At 39.3% G+C, this 16,618-nt stretch overlaps 1 protein-coding gene and 1 pseudogene across 2 annotated transcripts; one reads left to right on the top strand and one right to left on the bottom strand.

Moving 5' to 3' along the window:
• The first annotated feature begins 2,473 nt into the window (after positions 1-2,473).
• DPY30 (dpy-30 histone methyltransferase complex regulatory subunit) lies at positions 2,474-15,376 on the top strand. 2 transcript variants are annotated; one of them, XM_055539749.1, is made up of 5 exons: positions 2,474-2,605; positions 2,844-2,915; positions 3,001-3,048; positions 12,893-13,035; positions 15,032-15,376. In XM_055539749.1, the coding sequence occupies exons 2-5, from the start codon at positions 2,880-2,882 to the stop codon at positions 15,102-15,104; spliced, it is 300 nt and encodes a 99-aa protein (XP_055395724.1). In that variant the 5' UTR covers positions 2,474-2,605; positions 2,844-2,879; the 3' UTR covers positions 15,105-15,376. The 2 variants fall into 2 exon arrangements, with proteins under 2 accessions (XP_055395724.1, XP_055395725.1); XM_055539750.1 differs by having other exon boundaries at positions 2,605-2,744.
• On the bottom strand, positions 8,625-11,231 carry LOC129622676 (transmembrane protein 33-like; annotated as a pseudogene).
• Positions 15,377-16,618: the final 1,242 nt, after the last annotated feature.

Here is a 16,618-nt window from a genome sequence, read left to right as displayed (position 1 = left end):
TCAATACCAAAATCTGATTATATTCTTTGCAGCCAAAGATGGAGAAGCTCTAAACAGTCAGCAAAAACAAGACTGGGAGCTGACTGTGGCTCAGATCATGAGCTCCTTATTGCCAAATTCAGACTTAAATTGAAAAAAAGTGGGGAAAACACTAGACCATTCAGGTATGACCTAAATCAAATCCCTTACGATTATACAGTGGGAGTGACAACTAGATTCAAGGGATTAGATCTGATAGACTGAGTGCCTGAAGAACTATGGATGGAGGTTGGTGACATTGTACAGGAGGCAGGGATCAAGACCAAGAAAAAGAAATGCAAAAAGGCAAAATGGTTGTCTGAGGAGGCCTTACAAATAGCTGAGAAAAGAAGAGAAGCTAAAGGCAAAGGAGAAAAGGAAAGATATACTTATTTGAATGGAGAGTTCCAAAGAATAGCAGGGAGAGATTAGAAAGCCTTCCTCAGAGATCAATGCAAAGAAACAGAGGAAAACAATAGAATGGGAAAGACTAGAGATCACTTCAACAAACTTAGAGATACCAGGGGAACATTTCATGCAAACATGGGCACAATAAAGGACAGAAATGGTATGGACCTAACAGAAGCGGAAGATATTAAGAGGTGGCAAGAATACACAGAAGAACTGTACAAAAAAGATCTTCACAACCCAGATAATCATGATGGTGTGATCACTCACCTAGAGCCAGACATCCTGGAATGCAAAGTCAAGTGGGCCTTAGGAATCATCACTACGAACAAAGCTAGTGTTGGTGATGGAATTCCAGTTGAGCTTATCAAATCCTAAAAGAGGATGCTGTGAAAGTGCTGCAGTCAGTATGCCAGCAAATTTGGAAAACTCAGCAGTGGCCACAGGACTGGAAAACGTCAGTTTTCATTCCAATCCCAAAGAAAGGCAATGCCAAAGAATGCTCAAACTACCACACAGTTGCACTCATCTCACATGCTTTCAAAGTAATGCTCAAAATTCTCCAAGCCAGGCTTCAACAGCATGTGAACTGTGAACTTAGATGTTTAAACTGGATTTAGAAAAGGCAGAGGAACCAGAGATCAAATTGCCAACATCCTCTGGATTATCAAAAAATCACAAGAGTTCCAGAAAAACATCTACTTCTGCATTATTGACTATGCCAAAGCCTTTGACTGTGTGGACCACAACAAACTGTGGAAAATTCTGCAAGAGATGGGAATAACAGACCACCTGACCTGTCTCCTGACAAATCTGTACGCAGGTCAGGAATCAGCAGTTAAAATTGGATATGGAACAACAGACTAGTTCCAAACTGCGAAAAGAGTACGTCAAGGCTATATATTGTCACCCTGATTATTTAACTTATATGCAGAGTACATCATGAGAAACACTGGGCTGGATGAAGCACAAACTGGAATCAAGATTGCCAGGAGAAATATCAACAACCTCAGATATGCATATGACACCACCCTTATGGCAGAAAGTGAAGAACTAAAGAGCCTCTTGATGAAAGTGAGAGTGAAAAAGTTGGCTTGAAACTCAACATTCAGAAAACCAAGTTCATGTCATCGGGTCCCATCACTTCATGGCAAATAGATGGGGAAACAGTGACAGACTTTATTTTTTTGGGGTCCCAAATCACTGCAGATGGTGACTGCAGGCATGAAATTAAAGACACTTGCTCCTTGGAAGAAAAGTTATGACCAACCTAGACAGCATATTAAAAAGCAGAGATATTACTTTGCCAACAAAGGTTCATCTAGTCAAAGCTTTAGTTTTTCCAGTAATCATCCATGGATGTGAGAATTGGATCATAAAGAAAGCTGAGTGCCGAAGAATTGATGCTTTTGAACTGTGGTGTTGGAGAAGACTCTTGAGAGTCTCTTGGACAGCAAGGAGATGCAAACAGTTCACCCTAAAGAAATATCCTCAATATTCATTGGAAGGACTGATCTTGAAGCTGAAACTCCAATACTTTGGCCGCCTGATGCGAAGAAGTGACTCATTTGAAAAGACCCTGGTGCTAGGAAAGATTGAAGGCAGTAGAAGGGGTGACAGAGGATGAGATGGCTGGATGGCATCACCCACTCAATGGACTTGAGTTTGAGCAAATTCTGGGGGTGGTGATGGACGACAGGGAGGCCTGGCGTGCTGTAGTCCATGGGGTCGCAAAGAGTCGGACACGACTAGCGACTGAACTGACTGAACTGATATTCTTTCCCGGCTTGTTGAATTTCGGTCTGAGATTTTTTCCGTAAGAATTATTCAGCAAGTTTTTTGGTTCCGCGAAGAAGAGCTTCGGCAGATTTCAGGCAGCACCGAGGGATGGCCGGGGCAAACCCCTGACAGCTGGTCTATTCACTAGGTCTGCAGATGGGGTGGCGGCTGCTCAGCGTAGGCAGGTCAAGGAACGATTGTTTCGCAGACTGCAGGTCACACCTTGGCCAGGACGCTGCTTATCGTAGACAGCACGTTATCTTTACAATCCGTACGGGCCCGGCCGTACAATTCTGCGCAGGCGCGGCAGTCGTGCGACATCCGCCACTTACGGCGGAAGCGGTTTGTGCTGGGAGTTGGCGCGGTGCAGGGCTCTTAAGAACGAACGGCTTGGGCGCGGGTAATCAGCTCCCTTTCCTCTTTTCCCCACCTCTTCTAGGTTTTTGGGAGTACTGCGGAGCTACCGGACCTGATGCGGGCGCCCGGTCGTGGACAGTCCCATCCTGCTCCTCTACAACTCGGGGTGCTCCCGCGCCCAGGTGGGGGTGAGGGGCGGGGTCGGGACTGGGTTGGGCTCCATCCTGGCGTCTTCATCTTAAAATCTCCCATGTAACTCACGGTTTTTCTTGTTTTCCAAGACTGGTATCCTGGGAGTGTGACTTGCAGGGTCCGCCATGGAGCCAGAGCAGATGCTGGAGGGACAGACGCAGGTACTAGGAGGCCCTGGATTTAGGGTGGCGGTGTGCAGTAAGGAAGAGTGGCTGATGCCTCTGTGACTTGTGTTTTGTTTTCTAGGTTGCAGAAAATCCCCACTCTGAATATGGTCTCACAGACAACGTCGAGGTAACTTGCCCAGTTCCTATGCCATATCTTTGCGTCTCTTAAGAGCTGCAGAAAACTTGGGATCCATTTTTGCCAGGTTGCTTTGCACAAGGGAAAACTTTATCATCATGAACCAAATAGTGTCAAATTATGGGCAGCTTATTTTATTAGCAGCAGTAATGCTTTGTGGTATGTAGACGTACGTATTAGTTGAGTCCAGGGGTTGAACTTTGAAAATGATATAGAGAAAGAAACATATATTACTAACGGAGATTGTCAGAATCGTTTTGCTTGGTGGTGGTTTATGTTTTGTTGGAATATTGCAGTGGAAAAACTGCACATTACAATGAAGAAACCCATTGTTTTTGTAGCAGATAGTGTGCTGGTGAAGTCAACATTTAGTCAAGGTTGATATCTTTGCAGAGTTCATTAGCAGGAGACAATGGAAGCTATAACACAGGTAGTAGACACTGTTTTTGCCTTACATGGTTAAATCTGAATTCAGAGAGTACATGTGCAAAACCGTATACAAAAGGAGTATACTTTTATAGAGCTTTTTCATTAAGTATTAAGAGGTTACTTTCTAAAGAAGAGGTTACTTTGTAAATGAATGCTAGAACAGTTGAATTAACCAGAGCTAGGTGGGATTTTTTTTTTTTGGCGGGGGAGGGGCGGGGGGGCGGGGCGCGGGGGGGGGGCGGGGAGGCAAGAATACTGGAGTGGGTTGCCATTCCCTTCTCCAGGAGATCTTCCTGACCCAGGGATTGAAGCCAGGTCTCTGGCATTGTAGGCAGACGCTTTACCGTCTGAGCCACCATGATATATTACGATATATGATTTTGAAAAAATGATTGCTATAATATGATTTGTGAAGATGAGTTACCATGAGAAAGAGACAAAGATAAAAGGATAAAAACACTGGGATGCATACAAGCACTGAGGCAGAGAAACACACAGACACCTTTATGGAATTTTCTCACCATGGTTAGTATGTTATAGAGGAACTGGCTTCCACCATCGCCGCAAAACAATCCCCAGGTTTCCAGGTGTTATTTTGGATTTACAGTGTAATGTCGAAAAATCTGAACCTTCAATCTGGGGATTTGTTTCCATCTCTGTGGTGAATGATCCGGAAATACTTCAAGCAGTGAGAGCTCCTTAGGGAAGACATTTGTTATGAATTATGGATGGGGGGCCGGAGAAGGCAATGGCACCCCACTCCAGTACTCTTGCCTGGAAAATCCCATGGACGGAGGAGCCTGGTGGGCTACAGTCCACGGGGTCGCTAAGAGTCGGGCACGACTGAGCGACTTCACTTTTGGTTTTCACTTTCACGCATTGGAGAAGGAAATGGCAACCCACTCCAGTGTTCTTGCCTGGAGAATCCCAGGGACAGAGGAGCTTAGTGGGTTGCCGTCTGTGGGGTCGCACAGGGACGGACACGACTGAAGTGACTTAGCAGCAGCAGGTGGGATTGGTTAGGAATATAGAGAAAGTGTGTGTTTTATGGGGGAAAGAAAGACATCAGTAATTACGTTTGGGTAAATGAGGGCAGGAGCATTTCCAAGTACAGTAATAATAGTAATAGCTACTAGTATTAGCGCTAAGGAACTTTTGTGTATTTTCCCTCTTGCAAGGCTCAGAGAAGTTGACTAACTTGTTTAAGTTAAACCTAGGCAGGCTGACATTTTTGAGGTGGGATTAAATTATATTGCTCATCTTGATCAACTCCAGAATTCCCTGTCATGTGGAGTGACTTCTCTGTGCCTGTAAATTGCCAGGATTATTTATTGGTTTGATAACAGGGTTAAGAGAATTTGAATCTTCAGGATGCAGTTTTTAATTGAGCTGCTATGCTGAATCAGATGAAGATACTCTATGCCACTTAGTGTTTTAGTCATTTAAGAGGATTGTTTTTAGGCATCAGTGCAGTCTTTTATTGTTGGTGCTTGTATAAGGAGGCAGAGCCATGATACAGGGATACCAAATACATTTTTTCAAACCTTCAGACCAATTTCCATAGTACAGTGAGAAAAAAGGAAAGTGGAGTGAATGAATGATGATGCTACATTATTTGGTGACTGGTTTTCTTGCTTCCATAATTTTGAAATGCCTGTTCTTTTATGAGTTAACGGTGATAGTAAAATAATAATTATGCTTGTTTGTTTGTGAGGTTTTACTTGGTTAAATAAAGTTAACAACCTTATGTTAGTCCCTTCTTTCAATATGTTATTGTTAATTTACTTGTTTGTGATATCTCAAAGTCTGGAAATCACTGTTCTACAGCTGCTGCTTTTCTTTTTAGAAATTCATTTTTAGAATTCCATTTTATTTCGATTATTGACTTATAATTTTTTTGGTGGCTGCTTTAGGACTTGTACAGAAGTTTAACTTCCCACAATTTGCCTCCAAGTAGTATCATATCTTTTCATGTATGGTATAAGGACCTTACAACAGTATCTTTCCATTTTCTCTCTCCAGGCCTTTATATTGTTTTTATCACATATTATATTTCTGCATATGTTATAAACCCTTCAATTGATTGTTTTTATTTTCTCTTTAAAAAATCAATTATCCTTTTTATTTAAAAAATTTTAAATTGTTTACTTCACATTATAGTTACTTTATTGCTCTAGAAAATTTTTAAAACCATCATATTACATAATGATAATGAGACTCTGCCCCCTCCACAATCAACTGAAATTAATGGGCTTCTCTAACTTCAGTCAGTTCAGTTCAGTCGCTCAGATGTGTCTGACTCTTCGCGACCCCATGAATCGCAGCATGCCAGGCCTCCCTGTCCATCACCAACTCCCGGAGTTCACTCAAACTCACGTCCATTGAGTCGGTGATGCCATCCAACCATCTCATCCTCTGTCATCTCCTCCTCTCGCCCCCAATCCCTCCCAGCATCAGGGTCTTTTCCAATGAGTCAACTCTTCGCATGAGGTGGCCAAAGTATCAGAGTTTCAGCTTTAGCATCAGTCCTTCCAATGAACACCCAGGACTGATCTCCTTTAGAATGGATTCGTTGGATCTCCTTGCAGTCCAAGGGACTTTCAAGAGTCATCTTCAACACCACAGTTCAAAAGCATCAATTCTTTGGCGCTCAGCTTTCTTCACAGTCCAACTCTCACATCCATACATGACCACTGGAAAAACCATAGCCTTGGCTAGATGGACCTTTGTTGGCAAAGTAATGTCTCTGCTTTTGAATATGCTGTCTAGGTTGGTCATAACTTTCCTTCCAAGGAGTAAGCATATTTTAATTTCATGGCTGCAGTCACCATCTGCATTGATTTTGGAGCCCCAAAAAATAAAGTCAGCCACTGTTTCCACTGTTTCCCCATCTATTTGCCATAAAGTGATGGGACCAGATGCCATGATCTTCGTTGTCTGAATGTTGAGATTTAAGCCAACTTTTTCACTCTCCTCTTTCACTTTCATCAAGAGGCTTTTTAGTTACTCTTCACTTTTTGCCATAAGAGTGGTGTCATCTGCATGTCTGAGGTTATTGATATTTCTCCCGGCAATCTTGATTTCCAGCTTGTGCTTCCTCCAGCCCAGCGTTTCTCATGATGTACTCTGCATATAAGTCAAATAAACAGGGTGACAATATACAGCCTTGATGTACTCCTTTTCCTATTTGGAACCAGTCTGTTGTTCCATGTCCAGTTCTAACTGTTGCTTCCTGACCTGCATATAGGTTTCTCAAGAGGCAGGTCAGGTGGTCTGGTATTCCCATCTCTTTCAGAATTTTCCACAGTTTACTGTGATCCACACAGTCAAAGCCTTTGGCATAGTCAATAAAGCAGAAATAGATGTTTTTCTGGAACTCTGTTGCTTTTTTGATGATCCTCTGGATGTTGGCAATTTGATCTCTTGTTCCTCTGCCTTATCTAAAACCAGCTTGAACATCTGGAAGTTCATGGTTCACGTATTACTGAAGCCTGGCTTGGAGAATTTTGAGCATTACTTTACTAGCATGTGAGATGAGTGCAATTGTGCGGTAGTTTGAGCATTCTCTAACTTAGTAGATAAATATTTCAAAATTACAAAAATAGCTGGCTACAGTTGAGCTATCAAGTAAGTATCACATTTCTGTGGATCAAAAAGTTGAATAAAAAGAAAACTGATGTTACTGATAAGTCCCTGAGTGTATTTGAGAAATCCAAGTTACATACACAGAAGAAAACTGGTTACAAAAACCATTACATTACTCAGTATTAACATTTTGCAGTGTTTTAAACAGCAGTAATAAAGATCAGAATGAATTTTATAAAGGAGTTGATGGAAGCTCAACAAATATATTAAACATACAACTCAATCACAGTTGGATTATACATCCAATTTCCCGGAACTTATCTCTGCATTGCAAATTAGAAATGTACACTGTTTACCTCTTAATTCCTCCTCTGGCCCCATTCCCAATCAATAACCTTACCTATAAACATTTCTATTAAATCTTTTAAATCAGATTTGATGGGCGAGTATACATAATCTTCATTGTTATTTTAGAACAGATACCAAGTTTAGTCATATGCTAAATCTTCAGTTACATGCCTTTCAAAAGGCATCTGCACTGCTGTAATTGTGAAAATTTAGGCCTAGGAAACTGAGAAAACGCTCAGTCAAGAATCTGATCTAAGTAATTGTGTAAACTACTAAAACCTGTGTGTGCACATTTCTAAAAAAAGGATTTCGTATTTGAGAAATGTTACTCAATGGGGCTCTGATAAGAAAACTGTCTTTTGACTACTGCTCTGTAATGTAAAATGCTAGGTGACCACAGATATTTACCCAGTTGGCTAACAAACAAGCTTACAGTGGGACCTTTTAAAAAAAATGTTTGAAGCCACAGAAATAATTATGAAAATAAAAATTTGGAGGATCATAGCATAAGATACATATAAAATTCCTATTATAGTGATACATCCAAAATAAATCTGTCCTAACCAAGTAGCACTTGGTTGGTTCAGAAAAAATTTGAAATTAAACACAGTGGGAAGTGTTTTTATTAAAATCACCCAAAATTACTGAATGTCAAAAGAATACTGTCTCAAAATATGCTGAATTTACACGTTAGTATTACCATAATCAACTCATGCCAGATACAAATTAACGTTACCAATTAGATGAAAACAATTTTTAGAGCTATTTTTATAAGATAAATAGATGTACTTTATGATTAAGGCACACCAGTCTAAAGAATTTTTGATACATTGTCACAAGATTTAAACTTACTTAACCATTAACAATTGGAGAAGGAAATGGCAACCCACTCCAGTGTTCTTGCCTGGAGAATCCCAGGGACGGGGAGCCTGGTGGGCTGCTGTCTATGGGGTGGCACAGAGTTGGACACAACTGAAGCGACTTAGCAGCAGCAGCAGCAACCATTAACAACAGGTTACAATAAAGTTCCTCAGTGTTTAAAAGTTTGATTTAGCATTCTAGGAAAACGATTATTTTTCTTTTGAGATGTATTTATGTAAATTGCATTGAGGTCAGTTTTACACCTGGAATTAACTATCTCTAACAGAAGTACCAGCTGCTAATAATACTCATTTGTATTACATATAACTTAGCTGGATGGTAAACTATGCAACTGTTAGTGCTAGTCTGCTCATCAAAGCAATGCTCTGGAGACAAAGTCTTCTCACAAAACAGTGGGCAAGCAGGTTTCATTATTAGATATTCAACAACAGCCCTCAATTCGTTAATGTCCTCTACGATATGGATTTCTTTGAGAGTGGTATTGAGAAATCTATAGTATATAAAAAGCTGGAGCAAACTTTCTTGGCCACTAAAAAAGCATAAAAACTGTAGCAGGCATCAAGATTATTTAATGATAAGTATTGAATTTCAGAATATTCTGTTGATTAGTGCTTAATTTATGGGCGAGAGGTCTCAGTAGAGATAAACTATTTGAACCCTTTGCACTAAGTGCCTTTTTCCAGTATGTGGCAGCATGAAGCCAAGAAAATAACAAGACTGTGAGAATATTCATTGTAACTGGAGGAGTTGACAAAGATGAATGAATACAACAGGTAGCGCCAGCAGTCCCCTAACAAAGCCCAGGCCAGGAATGCTCTGCTTAACTGGAAGCGAAGTCATCTGGTACAGCCTCAGAGCACTGGTCAGAGCACTCGCCAGCAAAGCAAGTTACTTGGTAACTTGCTTGGTAACAGCTTGCCGCTTCACACAACCCAGCAAGAGGCAGAACAAACAAACAGGACAGTAAACTGAACAAGCCAGAAAGCCACATTGTTGTCTTCCATTCACTGGCCATCAAGGATTGCACTGTGCCCGCCCCTGGGGGGCTGTTTGGGGAATGTATGCACTATGGGGGTCCCTCACATGCGTCTGGGAGGCTGTCTGGCACCAGCAAGATTTCCAGAAAGACCAGAGCAAAGGCGGAGCTGCAGAAAGAGGCCCAGCAGGGTCGACCTAACACCGCCTGCTCCAGGTGATTTCGGAGCCCGGAAGTGTTCCCTTCACTTCTGTCTAATTATGTCTTTAAAGGAGATTTAAACATTAAGAGGAAGGAGTCACGTTTATCCATCTAGTTATTATTTCTGGGTTCTCCGGCCTTCTGTGTAGATCCAGCGTCCCATCTGGCATCATTTCCCATCCTCCTGAAGGGTTTTCTTTAGTGTTTCTTGTGGTGGAGGTCTGCTGGTAAGGAATTCTTTAAGGTTGTGAATGTCTAAAAAGGTATAATTATTTTGCCCTTGTTCTGAGGCATATTTGCTGAGTGTAGATATGCTTCACTGTCTTCTGGCTGATGTTGTTTCTGATGAAAAGTGTTCTATCACTACTCTCTTGGCTCCTCCATGTTTAAATGCCTTCTCTTTGTGCTTTTAAGATTTTATTACTAGTTTTAGATAACTTGATTTTGATGTGTCTTGGCATAATTTTTTGTTTGTTTTAATGTTTCTTGTGCTTAGGATTGAGTTTCTTGGACCTTTGCATTTCGAATTTTAATGATATTTGAAAATTCAGACATGTCTTCAAATATTTTAAAGTATTTTGTTAGCTTAATTTATTCATTCTTTCCTCTGTCTTCTTTAACATATGGAATATAATAACTAGCTTAATGGCATTGCCAATGCTATCTGTATCATTTCTGAGTCTGTTTCTGTGAATTGGTTTTTCTCTTCATCGTGGGTGGTTTTTTCCTGCTTCTTGGTCTGTCTGGTAACTTTTACTGAAGGCTTTGCACTATGCACTTTGTTGGGTGCTGGTGCATTTTTTTTTATTTTTTATTTTTTTGCATTTCTTCAAACCTTGAGCTTTGTTCTGGGACATGGTCAAGTTATTTGATCCTTTTGAAGTTTGCCTTTAAGCTTTTTTAGATGGGACCAGATTAGCCTTTGGCAACCCACTCCAGTTTTCTTGCCTGGAGAATTCCATGGACAGAGGAGCCTACACTCCATGGGGTCACAAAGAGTCAGACAGGACTGAGTGACTAACCCACTAGCCTTTAGTTCATGCTTAATTTCTTCCTTGTGTATTCTGCCCAATGCTTCATGTATTATGAGGTTTTCATTCTAGGTCATAGGACCATGAACTACTCCTGGCCTGTGGAGCTCTGGGGATTGTGCCATGTGCTTCTTCCAAGTGGTTTTTTCTTCTGGCCTTGGGTAGTTCCCTCACACTCATGCTCCGACTAGTACGCACCTGAAAACTGGGAGAGGATCTCTTCGTCTCTTTCTGATCAACTCCCTTCTGTGAAACTGTCCTCTTAGCGCTCTGCAATTTCTAGTGCCCTTGGTCTCTCTGAATTTTCAACTCTGTCTTCTCATCTTGGGGAGACTGCAGGGCTCTGCTTGGTTCCTTCTTCCTGGGTATCACTGTAAGTTCTTTAGGCAGGATGCAGTAAGCGTGGCAATCATAGGATTCACCTCACTTTTTCCCATTTTTATGGTCACTGTTCTACACTCTTAAAAGCTTAATCTATTATGAGTATGTGTGTTAGTTTGGATATACATTTGACCCTTGAACAGCATAGGTTTGAACTGCGTGGGTCCACTTAAATGTGGATTTTTTTCCAATAGTAAATACTGTAGTACTGCGTGATTTCCAGTTGGTTGAACCCAAGGATGTAGAACTGTAGATACAGAACCACAGATATGGAGGAGCCAACTGTAAGTTACAGGTGGCTTTTTGGCTGGGCAGAACGGGTTGGTGCCCCAAACCTTCATGTTGTTCAGGGGTCAACTTAAATTTTTTTAGATTAATTTATGATTTGGACTTTACTAAAATTAAGCATTACAGTACATTGTAAGTATTTAGTGAATGTTTAAATGATATAAATGAGAGAACTTGTTAAGAACCTTATTATAGGATCTATTAGAGTTGCTTAGGTATTGGTGTTTTTTGTTAAGGTATTGGGATGTCATGTAAATAACTAGTTTTTATCATATATTTGTTGAAATGTACTGATGAACAAGAGTTTCTTAATTCATGGGCAAATAGCTATTCCATTCATTAGCATATATAATTTTTATTGAGTCCAAAAATTAGACTGAAAAATCATAAGCAAAACTAGACAAGTTATCTGATAGTTCTGGCAAATGTTTTGAAAAGCATGGTAAGTATGTTATATGCTTAAAGTTTTTTCTCAGTTTTTACAAAATAAAAAATTTTATTTAAAAAAATTAAGTATAGAAAAATTGTTTTTATAATTATTGACTCATTTATATCCATTCCAATATGATTGGAACAAAAGTTCTTTAAATAAAAGTGCTCTTAATAGTGTTTTGACTTTTGAGATAGCAACTTATTTCTAAACTTCTGAAATGGTAGATTTTCAGAAGGCTCAGCTTTTTAGTAAAGCAGTTTTTGATACTCTGGATATCAGATGAATCTATATGAAAGGCCTGAATTTTCTCATGGGGATTCTTAGTCAAGGAAGTATAAGTCATCATTTTCTAAACATTATTTAAATATCACAGTAATGATCTTTCCCGTGTTAGTCATTTCTTCTGTTTTTTGGCTATTTTTACTTAATATTTTTTCTTAAATTTACTTAAAAAAAATCAGATGCATTTATTTTAAAAAGAAACATAAATGGAAAAGCATTCTCATTGTGGTAGAGGTAACCATAAAAATGAAAACAGGGAATACAAAACAGACTAAAAAACAGAAGTAATATATTTTAGCTCTGTTGCCTGTTGAAGCCTCTGAGCCTGAAACCTGTTCCCTGTCTAAGGAGGGAGGTTAGCAAGTGTTACAGAAGTGTTAGAGACATGTTAGGATCAAACTGAGACTTTGTCCTTGATATTATCTGTCATGAAAAAATTGAAACAGAACTAGTTTTCTCACTGTGATTCAGTGCTGCTGCTGCTGCTGCTGCTAAGTCGCTTCAGTCGTGTCCGACTCTGTGCGACCCCATAGACGGCAGCCCACCAGGCTCCCCTGTCTCTGGGATTCTCCAGGCAAGAACACTGGAGTGGGTTGCCATTTCCTTCTCCAGTGCATGAAAGTGAGAAGTGAAAGTGAAGTTGCTCAGTCCTGTCCGACTCTTCGCGACCCCATGGACTGCAGCCTACCAGGCCCCTCCGTCCATGGGATTTCCCAGGCAAGAGTACTGGAGTGGGTGCCATTGCCTACTTTGTGTCATGTCCAGATTTTTTTGAAGCACACTGTAAGAAGGTATTCTCTAAGAAAAAGTACTTATTTTTGCTCCTAAAAAAGGCAAAGAGAGAAAGTAAGTGTAGCATCTGGAGATACGACATTAAAAGGATGAGATATTATAGTGCCTTCAGAAAATTCTTGAATGACATTTAGAAATGGGTCTGATTTTATTTTGGCAGAGAGATTTGCAGTTTTAATATTTATGCATTTTTTTTTAATTCTCTAGAGGATAGTAGAAAATGAGAAAATTAATGCAGAAAAGTCATCAAAACAGAAAGTGGATCTCCAGTCTTTGCCAACTCGTGCCTATCTGGATCAGACAGTTGTGCCTATCTTATTACAAGGACTTGCTGTACTTGCGAAGGAAAGGTAAGATAATAGTGTCTGTCTGCAAATGGGCTTACCAGAGAAAGCAAAATAAAAACTTCCCTGGTTGAAATACCATTAATTATGTGTATTTATTTTTTTACTGTATAAGGAACTTATAGATACTAAAGATTTTTTAAAAAGAAGTCAGATATAACCTCAGTTCAGACATTTTATTTTTCTACTAGTCTTAGATCCTATGTGCATATTTGTAATCATGGTATACATGTAATTTTATATCTCGTTTTTGAACATTTAGGTTCAATTTCCTTTATTTTTGTTGGTCACCAGGTAGTTTATCTGCTTTCATTTCCTTTTGTTTTTGTTTAATTACTTCCTTATGATGAACACCCAAGAGTTGGTTTACTATTTCAAATGGCATGACTATTTTTATGGTGTTTGACCCATAATAATATGTTTCCATTGAAAAGTTTATCCTTAAGAGTCTTCCAGTGTCATCATAGCCTTAGCTACATGTGTGTTATAAACTTTTTTTTACCAAGTTGTTTTAATTTACATTTTTTTGTTAGCAAGATTACAATTTTTTCTCTGTCCTGTACATATTTTTTGCCTGGTAAGTCTACCTAAATTATTTTTGTATAAGTAAATCAATAAGAAAATTTTTTTTGTAAGTTACATTAGTCGATATTTATTGGGTGTAACTGGCTTCCAGGTGGCGCAGTGGTAAAGAACCTTCCCTCCAGTGCAGGAAAAATGGGAGATGTGGGTTCAGTCCCTGAGTGGGGAAGATCCCCTGGAGAAGGAAATGGCAATCCACTCCAGTATTCTTGCTTGGATATTTTTCTCAAAAGACTAATAATGAACACTGTAAAAGAAGGCCAGTATATTGGAAATTCTAAATAGTACTTTAAATTCTAGAAGAATAAAATTTGAAAAAGTTTTAAAGTAATATTCTATTAATAAATGCAAGTTTTTGCATTTATTGTAAGGCCTTTTAGCAAAATAATCCCTCAAATTATTATGTAACAAGTATTGTCTCTGTCTGCTGCTGCTGCTGCTAAGTCACTTCAGTTATGTCCAACTCTGTGCGACTACATAGACAGCAGCCCACCAGGCTCCCCCGTCCCTGGGACTCTCCACGCAAGAACACTGGAGTGGGCTGCCGTTTCCTTCTCCAATGCATGAAAGTGAAAAGTGAAAGTGAAGTGGCTCAGTCATGTCCGACTCCTAGCGACCCCATGGACTGCAGCCTACCAGGCTCCTCTGTCCATGGGATTTTCCAGGCAAGAGTACTGGAGTGGGTTGCCATTGCCTTCTCCATGTCTCTGTCTAGTTAGTTCAAAAGGCTATTTAAAGTGCTAAGAGAATGTTTAGAGATTATTGTAAATCAGTTCTAAATATGCTTTTTTATAATAGAATTTAAAATAGATGTTCCCCCAACTTTTCATTTTTGGACCTGTTTTATCAGCAAAAAGAACATATGTAAAGGTGATAAATGTGAAATAACATTTTATTAAAATTTTTTTCCAGTTTTATTGAGAAAAACATAGACATACATCACTGTTTAAAGTATACAGCTTGGTGGTTTACCACATAGGTTTAGTTAACATCCATTATCTCATATATAGATACAGTGGAAAAAAAAGAAAACATCTTTTTGTTATGAGAACTCTTAGGATCTACTCTTTTAACAACTTTCTTGTATATCACATAGCAGTGTCAGCTATGGTCATGTTGCATATTACATCCTTTGTACTTATAATTGGAGTTTTGTACCTTTTGACCGCCTTCTTTCAGCTCCCTCTCCTACCTGCTGCTTAATTTTAAAATATGTTTAAGGGACTTCCTGGCAATCCAGTGGGTTAAGACTCTGTGCTTCCACTGCAGGGGCACAGGTTCAATGCCTAGTCCAGGAACTAAGATCTTGTCTCCCATATGGCGCAGCCAAAAAAAAAAAAAAGAAAAGATTTTATGGAACAATACATTTAACACATCTAGAATGTAAATTTCTAAAATTTGGATTTCTTTTCCCTTACAGACCACCAAATCCCATTGAATTTCTAGCATCATATCTTTTAAAAAACAAGGCACAGTTTGAAGATCGAAACTGACTTATTGGGAAGAACAGAAAAATTTGGTTTCTACTGTAGATTTACATGATTAAGAGGCAGCTTTAATTGCCATGATTTCCCCCCAACCCCTTTTTGGAAGAATAAGAACCTTCAGGACAACAGAACTTATTTCGGAGTTGCAGAAGAAGACATCATTTCCCTTACTGATTTAATCACAAACTTATTTAATAAATGTGTTCCATGCAATTTTTTTCAGATTGTCTTTAACTTTGTTTTTAAAATGACCTTCAAAATAAACTGTTAAAACATCATTATTTTACAGTAGTTTTTGTTCTCTGTGGCAAATATTTTATGTGGTTCAATTGTTTTCATGTATTACTTACTCCCATGTGTCTTAGCATGTTGTAGAGTTTTACAACAGTGTGAAAATACACCACAGTCAATTAGAATATAAAAAACTCTCAGCCAGTTTTTCAAGTGTTGTTCCTGGATCTCTGAGAGACTAGGATTTGGGCATCTTCAGTTGTTCACAAATGTCATTGGTGATTCTAACACACAATAAATTTGGAGTGCTATTATAAGTACTGCAGAGGGTGTACATATCCTTCAGTGCTGTCAACCTTTACGGTATTAATATAATAGTAGATATCATTTATTATAGTTCTACTATGTGTTAGGTGCAGAATTATTTTATTTAAATTATCTCTAATGTAGCAACTCTGCAAAGTAGATCTTGTTATTCCGATTTTGCAGATGAAACTGAATGGGAGAGGTTAAGTGACTTGCTCAAGGCCACACAGCTGGTAAGTGCTTGAATGGGCATTGAGACCCAGTTCTACCAATGTGTTGCTGATAGCTAAGTGAGAAGTTCTTGGGCTAGTTAACATACTGCTTCTTTTTGCAATTAAAAAACACCAGCTAGTCCTTTTATTGTTTTTCAGGTCTGCTCACTTTGTCCTATATGAAGAAATTGAGGTAATGCACTAGCTCAGAAAAGAGAAAATTGTCTGCAGAGAGCCAGGCAGGAAAAACATTCACTAGAGCAGTGGTTTCTCAACTGGGAGTGATTTCGCACCCGTCTCCCCTCCTTTCCCAAGGGACATTAGGGGATGTCCAGAAACATTTTGGTGTCATAACTGGAGTGAGGTGAGATTCTACTGGCATCTAGTGGATAATTGCCAGGAACGCTGCTAAATAATCTTAATGCACAGACAGCCTGGGTGTCCCACGCATTCCCCCAAATCATCCAGCTCAAAATGTCAGTAGTGCTAAGGTTGAGAAATCCTGCTTTGGAAGCATGTTAGAGACATGTCTCCAAGCTAAACATGTGAAGGCAGAGTTAGAAATGTAATGCTGACATGGTATGTCTTACAGTTCTCTTTAATACAGCAAAAACTTATTAAAGTTCTCTTTAATATGGCAAAAAAGGAGTGACACTTGGGAAGGTGATATGGTTTTGATGTATCTATGTGGGTTGATAGGTCTGAATGGGAAAAACCTGGAAATACTGGCCTCATACACTGCTTATAGTTTTTGCAAGTATTAATTTCACT

Source organism: Bubalus kerabau, chromosome 11, assembly GCF_029407905.1.
Source record: "Bubalus kerabau isolate K-KA32 ecotype Philippines breed swamp buffalo chromosome 11, PCC_UOA_SB_1v2, whole genome shotgun sequence".
NCBI lineage: Eukaryota > Metazoa > Chordata > Mammalia > Artiodactyla > Bovidae > Bubalus > Bubalus kerabau.
This window is presented reverse-complemented; position numbering and strand designations above follow the sequence as displayed.